At 40.0% G+C, this 21,325-nt stretch overlaps 1 protein-coding gene across 1 annotated transcript in view; it reads right to left on the bottom strand.

The window, feature by feature from the left end:
- nonC (serine/threonine-protein kinase Smg1) overlaps nt 1–21,325 on the bottom strand; it is a 794,437-nt gene that overhangs the window by 536,677 nt on the left and 236,435 nt on the right. The window contains 1 exon segment of the mRNA XM_068225601.1: nt 18,793–18,957. Coding sequence (XP_068081702.1) covers nt 18,793–18,957 — 165 coding nt within the window.

Raw genomic sequence — 21,325 nt, 5'->3', positions numbered from 1 at the left:
GGTAATTAAATTGCAAAAACTAAGATACAAACTTAACATGTTACAATAGGAAAGTAAAGAAAAAAGAAAAACATGTTCAGTGATGATACAGTTAAACCATATATGTTTATAGACACAGTAGTCGACACCAATGCGTAAAATCACAGGATATTTAGCCAACTCCAGCAGTGGTGGTCCGAAGAATAATTGACGCTACTCTTTAGGAAATCATAGGAAATTATAAAGTTTATACATATATTTACATGGAAACAGATAGGGGAGAAAGGGCATAAAGTGTCTGGCGTCAATGTTCATACACAATGTTTATACATATATTTACATGGAAACAGTTAGGGGAGAAACGGTATAAAGTATAGTTACCCTGTCAACCTGTAATCGTCCAAACATCGGCAGTAATTAGCATACGAACGTTGACGCCAGACACTTTATACCCTTTCTCCCGTATCTGTTTCCATGTAAATATATTGTACCAGGAAGGCATAGGCCCTGGCACATATAAATTATAAATTTTATTTTCTAGCATACAATTCAGTTCCCCTGCATGAACAGCTGTGTGAGAGAATGTTCTCGTACCTACTGCATGACACGAGGGAGAAGGCGAGTCAAGCAAGGTCAAGTGACGTCACCGTCGCCTGAAGCTTACTTCCCCTACCGAAGTTTCTCGATTATATTTTTAAGAACTTTTTAATGCCTGGACCGATTAACACGAGACCAACGCTGAATTATAGCTAATGTTCTGGAAGTAAAACCCCGCAAATTTGAAATCAATCCGTCCAGTGGTTTCTGAGATACGACAATTTAAATTTTGCGAGAAATACTCGCTCCCTCATCATCTGATTCCAAGCGCTATATATATGTATATATAGGCCACTGGGCCAAGGCCATAGTCAGTGCAGTCCCGTGTACAGAGTCATGTGTGCACAGTGTGTGTAGAAACTATGCTCCGTCACGATTCGCGAGGACAATAGTGGCCGTACTCAAACGCTGTTGTAATAGTAAAAGGACGTCGTACCGAACGTGAAGTTTCCGCCGCACCGCGACGACTGTAAGATTCTAGACGTTTTTCGAGGTGAATTAGCGTGATATAACACTTGCAAGTTTATTATAAAGGTGAAGCTATAATAGGAAGTAGCAATTGAAGTGTCCAATATTTCACTGACTAAAATACAACACCGTGAACTGTAATAATTCCACATAATTCTAAACTGTGCTAATATCATAAATCATTGCATGTGGTAAACTGAAATCGTAATTTAAAACCACTTCTAAGACATATTTCCCTTACAATGAACTGTGTGAGACTGTATTTACTCAACATTCGTCATATAACAGGGTAAAAATTAACTATTTTCATTATGCACTGTCTTGATCTTTCGATCACTACGGTGAGAAATCCAGTGAACATTGAGGACATTTTCCAATAATATTAAGTAGTACGGACTAGTGTGGTGTGAATGCAACCATAAAACCGCCTTAATCTGTTAATAATATTTGTTCAGAGACTGTGATAGAAAACGTGATCTATCACAGTTCCAAGTGCTTGTGAACTGTGTATATAAAAACTGTGTTTTCTACAGCATGGACTGTGAATGTTAATTCAACGCCGTTAAATCAATATAAAAATAGAACTGTGCATTATGGTGTGTAAGATTAATATCCACAATATTTGTGAATTCAATAGTGCCAATTGAACTTCCCGTGTTCCGACATTACTTCCAAGAACAACTGAAATCTTGGCAAAAGTGCTACGAGATCCTGCTACATTAAATGTCGCTTCCAACGAGGGATTTACATGGTTTCTTCAGTTATGGTACCCATCGAGGGACGTCGCGAGGGAGATTGACGTGGTATATTCACTGAACATCGCCAGTGCTGAGTTCGAGTCTTCGTCCGCACTCCGCGGAATGTTCCAGACACCGTACAGCACAACTCCAACATTAATAAGCAGATCTTCATGTAATCTGAGTGAGTAATCACAACTGACTGACTTTTTACCAAGCACTTTGTTCAGTACAGTGTTCTTACAAGTGATGCGTGTGGATATTCATTCATAATTTCATCGTCAGTTAAAAGTTCATATTTTGCTGTAAATTCCTTTCTAAGTCATTAATTAATTGAAGTGCTTTATTCGTTTCATTTTTTCAATTTAAACAAACTAAAAGACATACTGCAAGAGTTCAAATATTTAATTTATCAAACTTTCAATGACAAGTGTGTGTTTATTTTGTTTCAAAATTTAGAAAGACTATAGGTCAGCACCATAAATGATGAACTGACAATTTCCAAGGTGCTAAGTAATATGTGTGTGGTTTAACATTTAGAAAGACTGTAGGCTATTCATGATCTATAGAAGAACAATAATTATTTTTGAAATTCTCAAGCAAACAGACGTCAAGAAAATCATAACATAAATATTTTCTTTTACATTTTGGCAAATATTAACTACCAAATTGAATTGCAAGTGCAGGGTGATATATCTGTGGCTATTATTAATAAATTTTATAGAAGAAAGAATTACCATCTAATATTCGCCCTGCGATACTATCCGTCTCTGTACCTGCTCCAAAAAAACACCGGACACTACCTGAGAACCTTCCCATGCTCAAACAACCCCAAAATCATTTCCCGGTACAATATCTATAAACATAATTTCCTATGATTTCCTAATAGAGTAGCATCAATTATTCTTCGGACCACCACTGCTGGAGTCGGCTAAATACCCTGTGATTTTATGCATTGGTGCCGACTACTGTGTCTATAAATATATATGGTTTAACTGTATCATCACTGAACATGTTTTTCTTTTTTCTTTACTTTCCCATTGTTAACATGTTAAGTTTGTATCTTAGTGTTTGCAATTTAATTACCAATCAGATGCCTGATTTGTACCTTGAGGAGGTGCTTTGACTGATGATGCCCTCAATGAAGGGCGAAACATGTCTCAATAGGAAATAATAATAAATTCCTAAGTGTTTAAAATTTATAATGTATTGAATAGGTGACACAATAAACCCTTTAGCATCCTACTTTAAAGGTTGCCATAAAGTATGAAGTACAAAATAAAAAGCATTTACTTTTTTAACATGCTCAACCTTCCTATGAATAATTATGAAGCAGAGTAATGTGAAATAGTATTCCGCTTCTATATCGCTTCTGTAGGGAAAGGTCATACTTTTTTGAACTCAAAAACGGATTTTTTTCTATAGGTGTTAACGGAGCTATATTTCTTGTTTCACTACTGTATGCACTGTATTCTTACTTCTAAAAAGTTACCATAAGAGTTATACAGTAAAACCTCATTAATTCGAAGTCATTGGGACTGCAAAATCGGACTTCGAATTACGTGATTTTGAATTAACCGCCAATTTACAATTCAGAAGTACCAACCCCTGCCGCGTTACAAAATATTCTAAGGCCAGTTACTTCATGCAGTTAACCTTTATTCACAGTTAATACCTTTCAAATGCCATGAAAAAAGAACTACAGTAGAAGTCCGTTATAGCGAGAATTCATAACAGCAAAAAATTTACTCGCTATAACGGATTGTCGTTATATCCAATTTTTGTATAAAAGTCGAAAAACCCTTCTGCACATTAAAATCGGTATGAAACGGCACTCAGTTTGTTCAAAACTTGCGTTTCCGCAGATGATATCCACACTACGGCATACCTGTTTGTTATTTTTTGTAATCCGATACTACGTGAAAGTGTATGTTTAATTTCATTCTGAAAAAAAAATATAGTACCGTATTTCTCCAAATCCTTCAAAAAATGTATATCAGGCTCAAAAAGAAGTTTGTAAAATCATACGAATGCCTTGTGTACCGGGCGGTACACCTCCACGCCGCTAATTTAAAAATTGCGCCAGGTGAAACTCCTCTGCTGGAGGAAGTCTGAACTTTATCTACGCTGTTAATTCTTTACCTTCTCAGAAGATGTCACCACGTGGAAAATTTTGAGTTTTTGAACTGTGTCATTTTTGATGTGTTTTTGTTTCGCTTGAAGTAAGAAGTGTAAACTTTCTCTCCTAGAGGACACTACTGAAGATCAACAATAGTGCACCCTAGTGCGGAGTCAAAGAACTATTTTGTTGGAGAAATTTTTATTTCAAATGTTTGTTTCTCGTTAAATTTCCTTCTGTTATTGTTTAAGTTGGCTGTATACCCCTCTTTTTCCCCTTGTTTTAGGTTTATCCAATCCCGAATTTCTTTTAGTAATTTCCGACCAATCCGATGTATTTTCCCCCAACTTGGATATGTTTCTGTACCCTAGCCAATAAAATTATTGTGGGCGGGTGTTTTCATTCCCCTAACGCCTAGAACCTTCCGCGAGAGGATATAAACTGCTGATTTTTGGGTCTCTGCGCCACTTCTGATCCATCTTTCTGTGCGTAAAGTACATAGCAGGGGGCGGGAAGCGCCTCTTTCTTCGGCAGCGGTCAACAACAAGGTAATGGCCGATTTATAACTTCTTTCTTTGTTAGCTCAGCAGTTTAACTTTCGGGGCGGGTTCTAAGCGTTCAACCATGTAACCTTTTCCTAAAATGTAACTACTCTTTTCATATAATCTCTTTTAAAGCTTCATACTGGGATAGAGAGTGCTAACCCTCTCGAGCTCCCACTCATATTGTTGTGAGGTGAACTTAGTTTTCTCAACCTATTCTTCGTTAACGTAAAACAAATTGTTCTCTTCTTAAGTCACCTCTTTAGTATGGGATTAGCCCTTGTATTAACGGCCTAGGGCCAAGTAGGTCTTAAGCAAAGTGTATTGGGAGTGCAAGTTCGCCTCCTCTCAAATTGTATTTTAGAGGTCATGCATTAACCTTCTTGTCATTTAACAGACCTCAGTAGGTTGGGTATTTTACCCCTGTGTATATGTCCTTGGAGGACAGCTTAAAGGTGGAGTTCGGAGTGGCCTATGATAGGCTTGTATTTTAGGGGGAAGTTGCCCTTTCTTGAAAATTGTGTTTCTGCCTCAAGGAGGCTTTTGGGTGTAATTGAAAGCAAAGGTTTCTGGCATGTTTGGGGGTTTTCGGCCCCTTTGTTGTATGGTGTTCGTTGTAAGGTTGGGCTCATTGCTCAAGAATTATGTTTCTGACCTTTGAAGCCCCAAATGGGGTACCTATGTAAATGTATTTTTCAATCGTGTTTCGGCTACTAAGTACCTGTTCTATTTGTTGTTACCTAATTTTGAAAAGAAAATATAACCTTGTTAAATTTTAAAATTAATTTCACTTTAGTAGCTTGAGACCTATTCACCACCCAGCACCTTCTTTCATGCATAACTACCACAAAACACGGTAACAAGTGGTAGCAGAGCGTGGTTGAATGGGTCTCAATTTAGCCCCTTTTGACGGCTACACATTGTTTTGATCCGAACTCTAACCATTTTCTCAGTTGCTGGAATTTTTTGACTTTTTCAAAATTGTTCTGTCATCATGCCAGGCCCTCGCGATGTTCTCCATCTTAATTATTTGCGCAAAGAGGAGTTGATCTATGAATTAACTATCAGAAATGTGCAATCTGGAGGCACGGTTGCAGTAGACACTAACAAGCTTAGAGAGTCCCTAGATTTGCCCATTTCCATCCCCAATTTGGGAGAGAAAGAAATTGACGACTCTCTTTCCACGATCACGGAGAATATTTCTGGGCTAGCTTCTGTAGTTAGTTTTTTTGATGAAAATGATCCTTCTCCCAATCAAATTAAGCGTGTGCAAGCTAGGCTATATCACTTTTCAAATAGAGTTAACGATCTGTTGTCTCTAAAGTTGAATGACGTTCAGAAGAAGGAAGCTAGTACGCTGCTTGAAAATATGTCTGAATTATCTAGCAAGGTCACTCAATTGTTAACTGGGGAAGTTCCTCCCAAATCTGATCAACCCACCATAGTGAATGTAGGTAGCGAGGAAGCACCTCCTAAGGGAGAAGTAAATAGGAAAACCATTGCTGCCCAAACTATCCCTGCCCCATTGGACAACGAGCCTGAACGCCGTGCATCGTTGAGTAACATCCGTTCTGAATTAACTTCCTTGCCATTGAAACCTTTACCTACTATGTCACCCGGGTTTAGCAGCTTGCCTCATCCATTGGCAATGTTGCTCAGAGGTATCTCTAAGTTTTCGGTTAATACCACCAGTGAAGTAATTTCATTTTTAAGATTTCTGGTTGAATTTCAGGATCATGCCCTTGTGTTTTCTCTTTCTCCATGTCAAATTTTGCAAATTATCTATCCGTATGCTATTGGTATTCTCTCGGATAAAATCGTAAGAGCCATTGCCGAGCAATCATCTATTGAGGATTTCCATGCCCATTTGCTAGCTAACTTCATCCCGGCTAGGGCCAGGTCCTCCCTTATTCAGAAGTACTATTACCGTGTACAGCGCTTGGATGAAAACTTGGCTGACTTCATCCAAGATATTAAGTTTTATACTAGGGTGTTTGCCCTTCATTTTCCTGAAGATCAGATTGTACAGGCTATTGTGGAAGGCATTTCACCATCTTATAGGTCATACTTGTGTTTCGCGGCGTGCCCGCAAACTTTCTCTGAACTTGAAGCGTTGGCCGTCTCAGCGGAAGGAGTTAGATACGCCGATTCTTTGCGTGTAGCGAAAGAACCCCCGCCTTCCTTTAGTAACACTCGGCCTCCACCTCGCCGACCAGTCACACCCCGTAAATGTTATGCTTGCGGGTCGCCTGACCATCTTCGCAATAAATGTCCATTGGTCAAAACTAGTAGGGCAAATAATGGAGCTGGTTCAGCACAAGGCTGTTTTAAATGTGGGGCTTTCTCACATATCGCCAAGAATTGCCCAAACTCGAATAGCACCCCCTCCTGCTCAACTTCTGGTGCAAATTCTACCTATGCCAATAATAAAAAGTGACTAGTGGCTTCGGCTGAGTCAACTAATCCATCTTCCCGAGACTCAGCCCCTGGTAAACAGGTTGTAAATTTAGAGAACGAGCAATTTTCAAATTTATCTTTTGAAGGTCCCAAAGAGTGTCTTAGGATTGCGGCGGATTCCCCCGCACCGGTTCCTTTTCTTAAGATTGAGTTAAATAACGAGCCTATTACAGCTCTCTTAGACTCAGGCAGTGTTTGTTCGATTATTTCGGCTGAATGGTATTCTAAATTGAAATCTGTTTGTAAACTACCTGACTATGTCTCATCTCCTGTGCAATATGTTTCGGCTAATTCATCCCCATTAGAAATTCTAGGTTCCTTATTGGTCAAAATTCGTATTTTTAAATTCACTTGGAGAGTTAAATTGTTTGTGGCCAAGCTCTTGTCTTGCCCCATTATATTGGGAGCGGACTTTATTTCTCACACTGGTCTTGTGCTCGATCTTCAGAGTAGGTCTTGCACTTTCAAATTTGCCTCTAATTGTAGCATTCCTCTATTAAAGTGTAAATCTGCATCATGTTCTTCTATTTCGCCTACCCAGGATGAGATGTTGTTAGACCTTAGACATCTACCTGAGGAGCAGGCTGATAGTATTCGCAAATTGTGTCAGTCGTTTCCCGAGGTGTTCTCTGATACTCTTGGTGTTACTGACCTGATCGAATACAAAATTGAGGTCACGGATTCGATTCCTGTTCGTTTTCCACCGTATAGGCTATCTCCACCTAAAATGAAGGCTCTGAAAGAAATTATCGATCAGATGTTGAAGGATGGTATTATTAGGCCCTCTAAGTCGGCGTATTCTTCGCCTATTTTTCTAGTTCCGAAACCCCAAGGAGGCTTCAGGCCTGTCATTGATTATAGGGCTCTCAATCGGAAGGTGGTGTTGCAATCTGTGCCCCTTCCTGACCTTCATTCTTGTTTTTCATGGTTTCGTAAGGCCAAGTTCTTTACTATCTTGGACTTAAATCAGGCCTACAATCAAATTCCCCTTGCCGAAGAGTCTAAACACCTTACAGCGTTTGCCACGGACTGGAATTTATATGAATACAACCGCGTGCCTTTCGGGCTCCCCACCGGAGCAGCTGTACTCACTAGGCTACTAGATAGGGTCTTCTCCGACATCAAATTTGAGTACTTATATCACTACTTGGATGATGTCGTCGTATTTTCAGAGACTTTTGAAGAACATCTAGATCATCTGCGAGAAGTTCTCGATCGCCTTCGTAAGGCTGGGTTAACTGTTAAGTTGTCCAAGGTTGCCTTCGCTAAGCCCTCTATGTCCTTCCTAGGGCATATTGTGTCACCTGATGGTGTAGCAGTCGATCATTCTAGAACCCAGGCCATCCGTGATTTCAAACCTCCCAAGGACATTAAAGGTATCGCCAGGTTCATTGGTATGGTGAATTTCTTCAGGAAGTTTATTCCTAACTTCGCTAATAGAGCGGCGCCCTTAAACCTTCTTCGTAGGAAAGGCATCAAATTCGAGTGGGGACCTTCTCAACAAGCCGCTTTTGAAGACCTTAAATTAGCACTTTGTAATGCCCCTGTACTTGCTATGCCTGATTTCTCGAAGAAATTCATCGTCCAAACCGACGCGTCGTCGTCAGCGGTAGCTGCAGTCCTTCTTCAAGAGACTGAACTAGGGAGGCGCCCCATCGCCTATGCGTCTAGGACATTGTCGGCTCAAGAAGCCAAGTATTCCATCTATGAGCTCGAAGGTTTGGCAGTCTTATTCGCCTTAGAGAAGTTCCGTTTTTATCTGGAACATGTCAAATTCGACCTGGAGACAGATAATCAAGCCCTAAGCTGGGTCTTAGGTAGGCCGCGTCGTACTGGTCGTATAGCCCGTTGGGCCATCCGTATTTCTGCCTTCCAATTTGATGTCAGGCATATCAGAGGTACCGAAAATGTTGTTGCTGATGGACTCAGCCGTATGTTTTCTAACGACGTCGAGACCCAGGAACCGGTCGACAGTTCATCACCTCCCGAGTCCATACTATCTGGTGTTAATGCCATCTTAACAGATGCTCCCATGCTTTTTAGGGATATTGAGAAATACCAACGTGAAGATCCGACGCTGGCTCCGATAATGGAAACCCTTTCTTCTGGGGAACATGTCGTCCCTTATGTTCTGAGGAATAGTGTTCTATGTTGCCCTTCGAGGCATGATAAGATGATGAAGGTTGTTGTTCCAGCGGTTCTTGTACCTATGATCTTCAAGTATTATCATGAGACCCCATTAGGAGGGCATCTTGGTATCTTTAAAACTCGTGAAAAGATTCGTGAAATGTTCATCTGGAAAGGTATGGACGGTGAAATCCGTGAACTAGTAAAGGCTTGTAAATCCTGTTTGATTAGTAAACCAACCATGTCCACCAAGGTAGGCCTCTTGTCTTCGCATCAAGCATCGCGCCCCATGGAACGCCTGTATATTGATTATGTAGGACCCTTCCCCCAGTCGAAGGGAAATGCCAACAAATTCATCTTTGTATGTGTAGATGGTTTTACCAGATTTTCTTGGTTATTTCCGACTAAGCTGGCTACCGCTCAGTCCACCATTACTTGCCTAAATTCTATTTTTGCTTCTTTTGGTCCGTGCCAATATATTGTATCTGATAATGCTAAGGCTTTTACATCTAATTTATTTCGTAAATTCTGTTTTGACTTATCCATCTCTCATGTAACTACTTATGCTTATTACCCTCAACCATCTCTGGCTGAACGGGTTAATCGTAATCTCAGGTCCGCACTGATTGCCTATCATCATGATTATCATTCCAGGTGGGACACGTCCCTGCATTGGTTAGCTTTTGCTTTGAATTCAGCGGTTCATGAATCACATAAATTCACTCCAGCTTCTTTGATGTTCAAGTTTGTTCCCAACTCGCCGCTCTCTAACCTCTGGTCTCTGAGTGACATTCTACCCGAGACAATAGATCCGGATAATATTAAAGATCTTTGGAAGAAGGCTAAAGCCAATCTTAAAGTGTCTCACGAAAAGGTCAGGGAAAGGTATGATCGTGGACGGAGACCCACCACTTTGAATGTAGGTGACCAGGTAATGGTCAAGAATTTTGTTCCCGCGGGCAAGCTTGCCCCCAGATTTCATGGGCCATGCATCATTCTCGATTTTCTTACGCCAGTTACGTTGTTAGTAAGCAATCCAGCCACCGAGAGGATATTTAGGGTTCACCTGTCACAGGTGAAACCAGTGTAAATTTTGTGTCAACTTGCTTCATATAATTTGAAAGGAATATGAAGGTTATATTTTTTTTTTGAGTTCAACTTTTAAGGCTTTCTGCCCCTTCTATAATATTTTGTCTTATATGTAAGCCTCTTGTAAAACCTTCCCCGATCCGTTAAACTGCCATTCTGTCCTTGCCTCGGCCATTACCACGCTCCCGTCTCCTGCTTCAATACACACTGTGGCTTGATTTGAGTAAATGCCATGGATATCTGCACGCCGCTGACCCCTCAACCTCCTCACCAAGCCTGTGCCCTTAAAAAAAAGATGATGGTCCAACACAATTCTGCCGCCAAGCTTTAATGTTTCAGTGCCCCCGCAGCCGCGCGGCGCCGTGCAGCAACTGGAGCAGAGGACGGGCCCCCTCGGCCCCAGCGAGGACGACGTGTGCACGGCGAGCCGGAGCTCTCCTCCCGGCCAAGGCTGATGTGCGGCGCACGACCTGCTACTTGCCCGCAGCCTGTATATGTTCACCGCGGGCGCGGCGTGCTTCAACACCTCTGCTCCCCTCATAGTGCGGGCGAGCGGTATCTCAGGGTACTTGAGGGGTCCGAGCGGCCTCCTTTGGACGCAAGCCGCAACGGCCGGTCTGGCCATCCCACTTCATCACCATCTACTACATGAACAGTTACTATAAGTAATGACTACACTTGGGAATTCAACTGCAATATTTGGTGGACTTTGAAAATTTTTTTTCCTTCACTTTCAAGTATAAAAAGTTATCTTCAGAAATTCAACTTCTACAAATATAAAGACTTTACTTCATCTGCAACAACAAATTTTGAAACTGAATCAAACCAAATTAAGAAATCTTATAAATGCTTCTGCAATCAATCTTCATATCCACAGCATAACTTGGACCTTGTTTCAAACAGATTTCATGTGTCACCCCTGGAGGAACTTTTGGGGGGGGAGGTCTGTACCGGGCGGTACACCTCCACGCCGCTAATTTAAAAATTGCGCCAGGTGAAACTCCTCTGCTGGAGGAAGTCTGAACTTTATCTACGCTGTTAATTCTTTACCTTCTCAGAAGATGTCACCACGTGGAAAATTTTGAGTTTTTGAACTGTGTCATTTTTGATGTGTTTTTGTTTCGCTTGAAGTAAGAAGTGTAAACTTTCTCTCCTAGAGGACACTACTGAAGATCAACAATAGTGCACCCTAGTGCGGAGTCAAAGAACTATTTTGTTGGAGAAATTTTTATTTCAAATGTTTGTTTCTTGTTAAATTTCCTTCTGTTATTGTTTAAGTTGGCTGTATACCCCTCTTTTTCCCCTTGTTTTAGGTTTATCCAATCCCGAATTTCTTTTAGTAATTTCCGACCAATCCGATGTATTTTCCCCCAACTTGGATATGTTTCTGTACCCTAGCCAATAAAATTATTGTGGGCGGGTGTTTTCATTCCCCTAACGCCTAGAACCTTCCGCGAGAGGATATAAACTGCTGATTTTTGGGTCTCTGCGCCACTTCTGATCCATCTTTCTGTGCGTAAAGTACATAGCAGGGGGCGGGAAGCGCCTCTTTCTTCGGCAGCGGTCAACAACAAGGTAATGGCCGATTTATAACTTCTTTCTTTGTTAGCTCAGCAGTTTAACTTTCGGGGCGGGTTCTAAGCGTTCAACCATGTAACCTTTTCCTAAAATGTAACTACTCTTTTCATATAATCTCTTTTAAAGCTTCATACTGGGATAGAGAGTGCTAACCCTCTCGAGCTCCCACTCATATTGTTGTGAGGTGAACTTAGTTTTCTCAACCTATTCTTCGTTAACGTAAAACAAATTGTTCTCTTCTTAAGTCACCTCTTTAGTATGGGATTAGCCCTTGTATTAACAGCCTAGGGCCAAGTAGGTCTTAAGCAAAGTGTATTGGGAGTGCAAGTTCGCCTCCTCTCAAATTGTATTTTAGAGGTCATGCATTAACCTTCTTGTCATTTAACAGACCTCAGTAGGTTGGGTATTTTACCCCTGTGTATATGTCCTTGGAGGACAGCTTAAAGGTGGAGTTCGGAGTGGCCTATGATAGGCTTGTATTTTAGGGGGAAGTTGCCCTTTCTTGAAAATTGTGTTTCTGCCTCAAGGAGGCTTTTGGGTGTAATTGAAAGCAAAGGTTTCTGGCATGTTTGGGGGTTTTCGGCCCCTTTGTTGTATGGTGTTCGTTGTAAGGTTGGGCTCATTGCTCAAGAATTATGTTTCTGACTTTTGAAGCCCCAAATGGGGTACCTATGTAAATGTATTTTTCAATCGTGTTTCGGCTACTAAGTACCTGTTCTATTTGTTGTTACCTAATTTTGAAAAGAAAATATAACCTTGTTAAATTTTAAAATTAATTTCACTTTAGTAGCTTGAGACCTATTCACCACCCAGCACCTTCTTTCATGCATAACTACCACAAAACACGGTAACACCTTGTTTTACAGTAGGCCTACGCATTTTTAGATGCCGAACATTGACTTTCATGAAGCTTTTTTTTTTTGCGGCTGCTCAATTATTCTTTATTTCCGCGGGTTTGAGGACCATTAACTTAACATTGGCAACATAATACCGAAAAGAACTCGTTGAAAATTTTCCGGTAATACCTATTCCATGCGTCTCTACAATACAACAATCCATCAGGAAATTATTCATGCTGTCTATATAACTGTTACTTTTATTACGCAGCGTCAGATATAACCGGCTACCGCTACACGCACGTCTCGCTTGTCGGGTTCGGCCAAATTCAGCGGCTAGCGATGTATAGGCCTAATCGCGAACGTTGAAAGTCAACGAACGAGTTTATTGCGCAACATTGTGGCCATTCCACCCTTGCGTTTTTCGTGCACGTACCTCACAATTTCATCTTCTACTTCTTTGAAGCATCCTTGTTGCAGACCACTGAATGCATGTTTTGTACAGTACACATTTTTTTAGCTCTTTATCTTCACACTAACACCAAATATTGGCTTTAGTTAGGCCTATGCCATATTTTCTTGCAGCTGCACAATTATTCTACATTTCCGAGTGTTTAATAAACATTAATTTAAAATTGGCACCATAATATCGACTAGAACCCGTTGACAAATTGCCAGCAATACCTTTTCCACGTATTTTTACAGTACGACTATCTATCACGAAAATATTCCTGCTATCTATAAACCTTAATTTTACTAAGCGTCATGTACAATAGACGCGTTATGACACTGTCACTGAGTAAACATGGCTTTTCAAAGAATTCGAAGGGTCGCATGTTTTGATGCCATTCTGCAGATTTGAGAAACACACAGGCACTGTACAACCGGTTGTCGCGGCTAGAGATGTGTAGTAAAGAGGCGGTCGTTTATTGTCAACAAATTCTGTGCGCGTGTGAAAAGAAGCAGTGTGGTTACTGTGGTAGTTGCCAGTGGTATCCATTAACTTACTGTTAGGCCGCGAATGCAACAACCCTTGAGTTTTCGCATGAGATTCTGAGAAAAGAAAAAAAGTCTTGGATTCGGAGAAATGCAGTATCACTCCAGAGATTTCTGTGGCAAACACCTCAGCTTTCTTCTTCAAACAGCGTCACCTAACCTAACCGTATATGTAGCCTATCATGAAAACTTATTTGAAACGCATATAGAGAAATAACCTCCTCGCGAAAAATTTACATGTAAATAGCTGTAACTAGATGCCAGAAGATATGAAATATCCTCTGAAATCTGTGATGTACTCTGCCATATCTTGACGTGCATCACATTCTTACTTAATTCCCGTATATAACATTAAAATTAAGATATTGTTTATTTCAGTCTTTAATTTTAGCGAGTTAACAACTGCTATAGGCCACGTTATTTACGCATTTATTATGAAAACGTGTTATCCTCTTTCATTTCGAATTTTCTTTAGAGAACAGCAGTCGATGGGTATTACTAATCAACTCCAACATCGCCTTTGAATGTCAATGAGAGCGCTCGCAAATGCACAAAGTGAGAAAACTATACTGTACCGAAGATGATCGATCGCATATTGTTGCAAACGTTTCAGTTTTCTTATTCAAACAGCGTCACGTATCCTAACTTAACCGTACTATACGTATGATGAAAACACACTTAAAGTGCCAATCGCTATAAATTTTCATAATAGCCTTTCCGTAATTTAACCAGACGCGACAAAATATAAACTAACCTCTGAAATCAATTAAGCACTCTGCCATATCTCGAGGTGTGTCCCATTCTTAATTGCAGTATTTAGCCTCAAAATTAAGCGGTCGTTTAGTCGGCCTTATGCCTTGTATTTATACAGAAAGTACCCGATGCCCTTAAAATCGAACTTTCCTATGACTCTATTCTTGTACGTTTTCCCGCCACGACACTTCTCTCGTACTTCATAAATGTAAACACTTGCCGCGTCACAAAGTATTCTAAGACCCATTAATGCATGCAATCACCTCGATTCACAGTTTAAGCCTTTCAAATGCCATGGAAAAAACTATTTCCAAAATGTATCCAACAAGGTGCATTTACAATGTTCAAATAATGCACTTGGATAAATCACTGACAAACAACCTCACGCAACGAAAGAAAAAATTGGACAATTCAAAGACGAGAATAAATTATGCCGGTTCCCCTGTGCAAATGCATTATTTTGGGGATATCTGTACTGTTTGAATTTTTAGATGCTTTGTACTGGCATGGAAAGTGCCCGACGCTCTTAAAACATTGTGGCTTATCGAACTTTCCTATGACGAAGAGATAAAGTATCTCGCTTCCATGGGCATTGCAACGCACTACTATGACCCCTATCCCTCACGCTTGTACGATTTCCCGGCTGGCAATTTCTCCTTTAAAACCATAAGACCGTTTGGGCTCGCATTCAAATAAAGCAATGCAGTTCACCGGCAATGACAATATTGTTCGGTGCCTACAAATTTATTATATGAGCCACGCTTTTACGTCAACTGTCGGCATCGCCAGTGTTCGCGGATTCTGTTTTCCCGCACATTGCCTGTTGCGTGATATTACGGCGTTCCTTAAAAGGTTGAATACAAAAGAATTACGATTTCATTCAACTTAGCAACCATGAAGCGCACTGTAGACCCACCGAAGTGAGTGTAAGTGCGGAAAGCTACCCCTCCACGTTCCGGAACGCGCATTCTATTATGACGCAGAGCGGATAAATTTAGAGTTGAAATTACTCTGTAACATATTACGGTATTGTTTTAAAATGTAAAGGCAGTTTAGAATTGAAAGTCTGAATTTCAGTAATGGGGCCGACATTGTACTTCGAATTACGAATTATCCGTATTTCGAATTAATTGAAATAACATGCAAAACTGTATCTCATGTTTCCGGGAACAAGAGCTTCTTCGAATTAGGCGGGATTTTGAATTAACCGATTTTGAATTATTGAGGTTCTACTGTAATTAAAGTGATGCCATAAAATAGACTTTCTTCATACATTTTTAAGTACGGTATTGTTAAAAATAATGTATTCAGTAAAAGACCGTAGGTACGTGTGACTTAATATGTGCTATGTGATTCAAGATTCCACTGTATTTATATCACACCGACACACAGAACAAAACACATAATAGTTTCCTTTATTAGACTGTAAAATGAACAGAAATTTAATTTTATAGGTAACTCTGAACACTTGGAGATAATGTTTGTTATGTTTCTTTGCCATAATGTGAAGAGAAAATAGCAGAAACTGTCACCGACACAACTCTCTGAAATTCATTCAACTCATAAAATTATTAAGAATGAACATAAATGCACTGAAGTATGCGAAACTACCACATACAAAATAGATCAGTATGTCTCATACATTATTAACATACGACCTTCACACGTGGAACAGCACAGAACCGCTACAAAAAACATGTGGTCTACAACTCCAACGAAATTACACACAGCAACGATGTTAACAGTGCGCGAACCACACATTAAAAAAGCTCATTCTTTCGTCCCGATTAACTAAGTCGCTAGCGCCCGCTAGCCTCTCTTGCTTGTAGGACAATTGCCATCCCGAATCCTCAGCCGTAAAGCACACATGCTGCTGTAGCGTGCAGGGAACACAATACACTAAGGCTGACGGACGATACACTTGTGAAATAAACGCATCAAATAAATACGCTTGAAAATTTGGTTGGGAAAATTACACAAGCACATAAGAATTTAACCTTTATCCGAGGGCAAGAGTATTGACTGTTATATTAGACAAAAATAGGAAGAATTAAAAATAAATCAGAAAATCGGAAGAAGAGTTAAAAAACGGAATGTTTTCAGGTAAATCGCAAGGGTCGGCAGGGATGTAGATATGTATGTGCTCCCAAACATTGATTTTATGGAACGGAGGGGTGCAGTTGATCCTTGCACGGTCGAAAGAGCATTTGCTCACCCATCATTTTGAAGAGTATCTTTCTTTCGTTTTTCCTAGATGAGGTGGCATTTGACTCTAGACTAAAAAGGTCCCATACCATAGAACGCCTTGGCGTATGGTGCTATATGGCGGTAGCCCGATATTATGGGGATTATCATGCTGTCATGTGGTTCTATGGGGCAATGGCATGGGTGGTAAGGTTGCACTAAGTTATCCATTGATTCTTAGTTGACCTTTCCTTTTTTTTCCTAACATTTCTTCAGCAGCCCTAGAGACCTTATTCATGACAGTCCATTCTTCCTCTATTGTGCTTCCTTCAGCCTTTTCATTTAGTCCTTGTGTAGCAAGTTCCCTGAAACAATCCCTCACATTTCTTTTCTTTTAACTTGCCTAGATCATATCTTCTTGCATTCCTTCCCTTCAATTTCTTCAACTTAGGCAGCATTTCATGACCAACAAGTTGTGGTCAGAGTCCACGTCTCCTCCAGGGAAAGTTTTGCAATCCAACGCCTGGTTTCTGAAGCTCTGCCTAATCATAATGAAGTCTATTTGATACCATCTAGTGTCTCCCGGTCTCATCCACGCATACGGCCGGTATTCAGAGTGGTGTTCAAACCAAGTATTAAAAGGACTAAATTATTATTGGTGCAAAATTCAACCAGTGACTTCCGCTTTAATTCCTTTGTTCCAATCCGAATTCTGCTACTTCATTACCTTCTCTTCCTTTGCCTACCACAGAATCCCAGTCTCCAATCACAATTACATATTCTTTCGATTTCTTCTTCATCCGCTGATCTAGTAGGCATACAGAGCTACACTATTGTGGTGGGCATTGGTTTGGTGTCTATCTTCACGACAAGAATCCTTTCACTATGCTGGTTGTAGTAGCTTACCCACTGCTCTATTTTCTTTTTCATTATGAAACCAACTCCTGCATTTCCCCTGTTTGATTTTGTGTTGATAATTCTGTAGTCACCTAACCAAAATTCCTGCTCTTCCTGCCAACGTATTTCACTTATACCACCTACCTCTAACTTCAGTCTATCCATCTCCCTATTCAGATTCTCTAACCTACCACCATTCAAACTTTTAATATTCCATGTTCCAACTCACAGAATGGCAGTATCCATCTTCCTGATGATTGCCCCCTTTCGTGTAGTCCCCACCCAGAGATCCGATGGAGGACTATTTTACCTCCACAACATTTTACCCAGGATGAAGCTATCGTCAGTACATCATTCATACAGAGAGAGCTGCATGTCCCTGGGAGTTAGTTACGGTTGTAGTTTCCCATTGACTTCAGCCGTGTAACAGTATCAACACAGCTAAACCATGTTGAGTATTACAAGGCCATATCAGTCAATTATCTAAGACTGCCACCCTTGGAACTTCCGAAACGCTGCTACCCCCGTTTTGATGAACCATTGGTTAGTCTGGTCTTTCAACAGATACCCGTCCAATATGATTGCACCTGCGGCTCGGCTATCTGCTTTATTCGTACATGCAAGCCTCCCCATCGCGGAAAAATCGCATGTTTCACAGGGGAGGTCGTTATTATTATTATTATTATTATTATTATTAAAAAATTTGCACACCCACTTCACAGTTTGCTCTTGAATTCACAATTGTTTGCAACACTGACAATGCATAATTTTGTGTAAAATCCATGACTTCCTGTCAGATTCTATTCCAGTTAAAATACAACAGTAGTTGTTTAAAAATATTTCAACTAGTGGATGAATCTCTCGAAATGCTGAGTCGACTATTTCTAAACACAGTAAATAAAATTAACTGTTTCCATGAAAAATATAAATCCACACATTTTAAAATAACAAACAACATAAATGCACCTTCAATTTAGACTCGCAGAAAAGCTCAATTTGTATGTAAAAAGCAAGCACAGTAACATTTTCAGGGCACCAAGAGCAACGCTTAACAAGAGTAATCGGGCAGATGAAAAGAAGCAGGCTCGCAGGGAAAAAGGAAATCAAATGCATCGTCAGGAATACATGCAAGCTATTTATCCCTGGGTATGACTCATCTTATGTGTTACGAGGAAGGGGTACTCAGGATTTGAGACATCTCTATCTGATGTAACAGATACCCAGGAATTTTCGCTTCATGTATTCACTGAACTGGTACCCGGTACTGAATTATACGTGTTCTGTCATCAGCCCTGGTACTTGGTCATCATCTAGACTTGAATATGGGATTCTCCTATTTTTCAAACAAGTTCCATGCCCCTGATGATTATTTTCCATCACAGTTTCATTAAGTGCAGTAAAAATATTATGAATAATCTTAGTATATAACATACCTGGATATTGTTAGCATCAACAAGATCCTGCAGCAAACAATGACCATGTCTAACAGCAGCAGTAGCTAGTCCAGCATGCAAGGCAACCACCATTACAGCCAATCGAATACGAGTCAGCCACTCTGCACATGTACTCTTATTTGTGTGGAAGAACATTCTGACAGGCTGTAAATTTAAAGTAAGACATTTAGTCACCAGAGGCTTCTACATGAAACAAACCAAAAACAACATAAAGACCACATAACCTATAGGGGTCAGAGGAACACCACTAAAAGTTTTTGAAAGTTATTTGACTGACCAAACATGTAGGGTAAAAATTGATAATATATGTGGAGAAATAACTTGTAGTGAAACAAGTGTTCCAAGTGGAAGTATCCTAAGATGCACTTTTTATTTTTTGTCAGCTCATTATTTAAAAATAAAAACATGGTGGTTCATGGTGTGGATTACTGAAGTCACGTACTAATTCGTCAGCCATGGGCAACAGCTGAGTGGCCTAGTAAATGAACCTGAAAGTTGAGATACCAGTTGCTATGGAATGGGAATTGGCATCTCGGACATATTCTGTGCCATTGCCCTCCTTGTGTTCAGGCAGCTAGAACTATACAATCCAACAGCGGTACCTAACCCACTAGAGCAGAGATTCTCATTGGGACTATGTGTAAGTACGGTATCAGCCTACTTCACAGAATTATTACAAAGCACGATCAGAACAATTTAAGCAAGCTTCGGACCTAGGGGAATAACGAAGTCCCACTTCCATATGACAGGCGAGGGACTAATTGAAAAGAATTTGGCAAGTGGAGTGGTATTTGATGTGGAGATATTAATATCAATGAGGCTTATGAAAGAAAGAAAGGAAGAAAGAAAGAATGTAGAATTGGCCAAGTCAAAAAAAGAGGATCCTCCTGGATCTGTTTCGTTAATGATATTTGGAAAAGGGGAAATTTATTTATTTATTTATTTTATGCCTTTGTATGTGGCGAAGTTAGGGTTCACAGCCCCCTCTTACACTTAACCACAACATACAGTACATAGTCACATGAATAAGAAAAATACCATTGTTAACAGTCTCTAAAAACTACCTAAATTAATAGAGTAATATTAGCCTATAACTTATTATAATTGCTTTTTTTAATATTTAGTATTATCTATCTACATCACCTAGCTCTAAATCATACTTGCACTCACACACTAACATTCATACAAGCTGATCAAGTACTTAAGAGGAATTCTCGACAAGACCGTTTAAATGAGACTATTGAAGTGCTATTACGTATACTGACAGGGAGAGTGTTCCATAACCTTGCCCCAGGCACTTGGAAAGAGTGGCTGTATACAGATGAATGATTAACCGGTATCATAAGGGTAGAAGTCAATCTGGTAATATGTCCATGGATAGATGAGAGGAAGTTAAAATGTGAGGATAGGTATTCAGGTGTAGATTCATTTAGAAGTCAAAAAATTAGTGTTGCAGTATGTAGATTTTTTAGTTGATCGATTTTCAGCCAGGATAGCTTCTCATAATATGGGGAAATATGTCTCCTAAAGTTCAAAGAAAATATAAATCGTATGCAAGGGTTCATTGCCCTTTGAAGTTTCATAGTTTGCTCTGCAGTTGCATCGCTTAACACGACATCACAGTAATGAATTATTGGAAAAATGAGAGTTTGAATAAGTTTTATTTTCATGCTACGTAGAAGAATAGATTGTCTCCCTTTTAAGGGTTGAAAAGATGCATATACCTTTCCGCAGACACTTGTTATATGGTCATTCCAGTTTAAGATGCCATTCATGACAACACCTAGGTTTTTTACAGACTTCATAAAAGGTATAGCTTTACCGCAGAGCATGAGATTAGGCTGTTGTGTGACGTTTAGCGTATTTAAAAGCCTAGATTGCCTTATTATGATATCTTGCATTTTCTTCGGGTTAATTAATAGGCAATTCTCTTTTGCATACGAGGTAATTAAATTTAGAGTCAAGTTCATTTGGTGGATTGCTTTGTCAGTGTCGGAGACATTGAAGTATAAGTATATCTGAAGATCGTCAGCATAAAAGTGGTAGTTGCAGTCATTCAGATGAGAAGAAATGTCATTAATATAGATTAAGAATAAAAGAGGTCCAATAGCAGACCCTTGGGGAACATCAGATAGCTTAATCCTCCATTCTATAGTCGTCATGTTTGATACAACCCGCTGTCGTCTATTTTTGAGGTATGAGCCCAAGAGGTGAATAGCAGAATGAGCCATGTGAAGTTTCTGTAACATGGCTAACAATATGTCAATATTTAAAGTGTCGAACGCGCTGCTGAAGTCAAGTATGATAAGTACAGTCAGTTTTAGTTCGACCATAGCCCGTCTAATGTCATCTGTGATTTTGATTAGTGTTGTTGCAGTACTGTGTCCTTTCTTAAAACCAGACTGTAAGGGATCAAGTACAGAATGTTTTTCCTAGTATTTAACAATTTGTTTATGCATAATTTCCTCCAAACCGAAGAAAGTGCTGTGAGAATTAAGACAGGTCGGTAGTC

This window comes from Anabrus simplex, chromosome 1 (assembly GCF_040414725.1).
Source record: "Anabrus simplex isolate iqAnaSimp1 chromosome 1, ASM4041472v1, whole genome shotgun sequence".
Lineage (NCBI taxonomy): Eukaryota > Metazoa > Arthropoda > Insecta > Orthoptera > Tettigoniidae > Anabrus > Anabrus simplex.
This window is presented reverse-complemented; position numbering and strand designations above follow the sequence as displayed.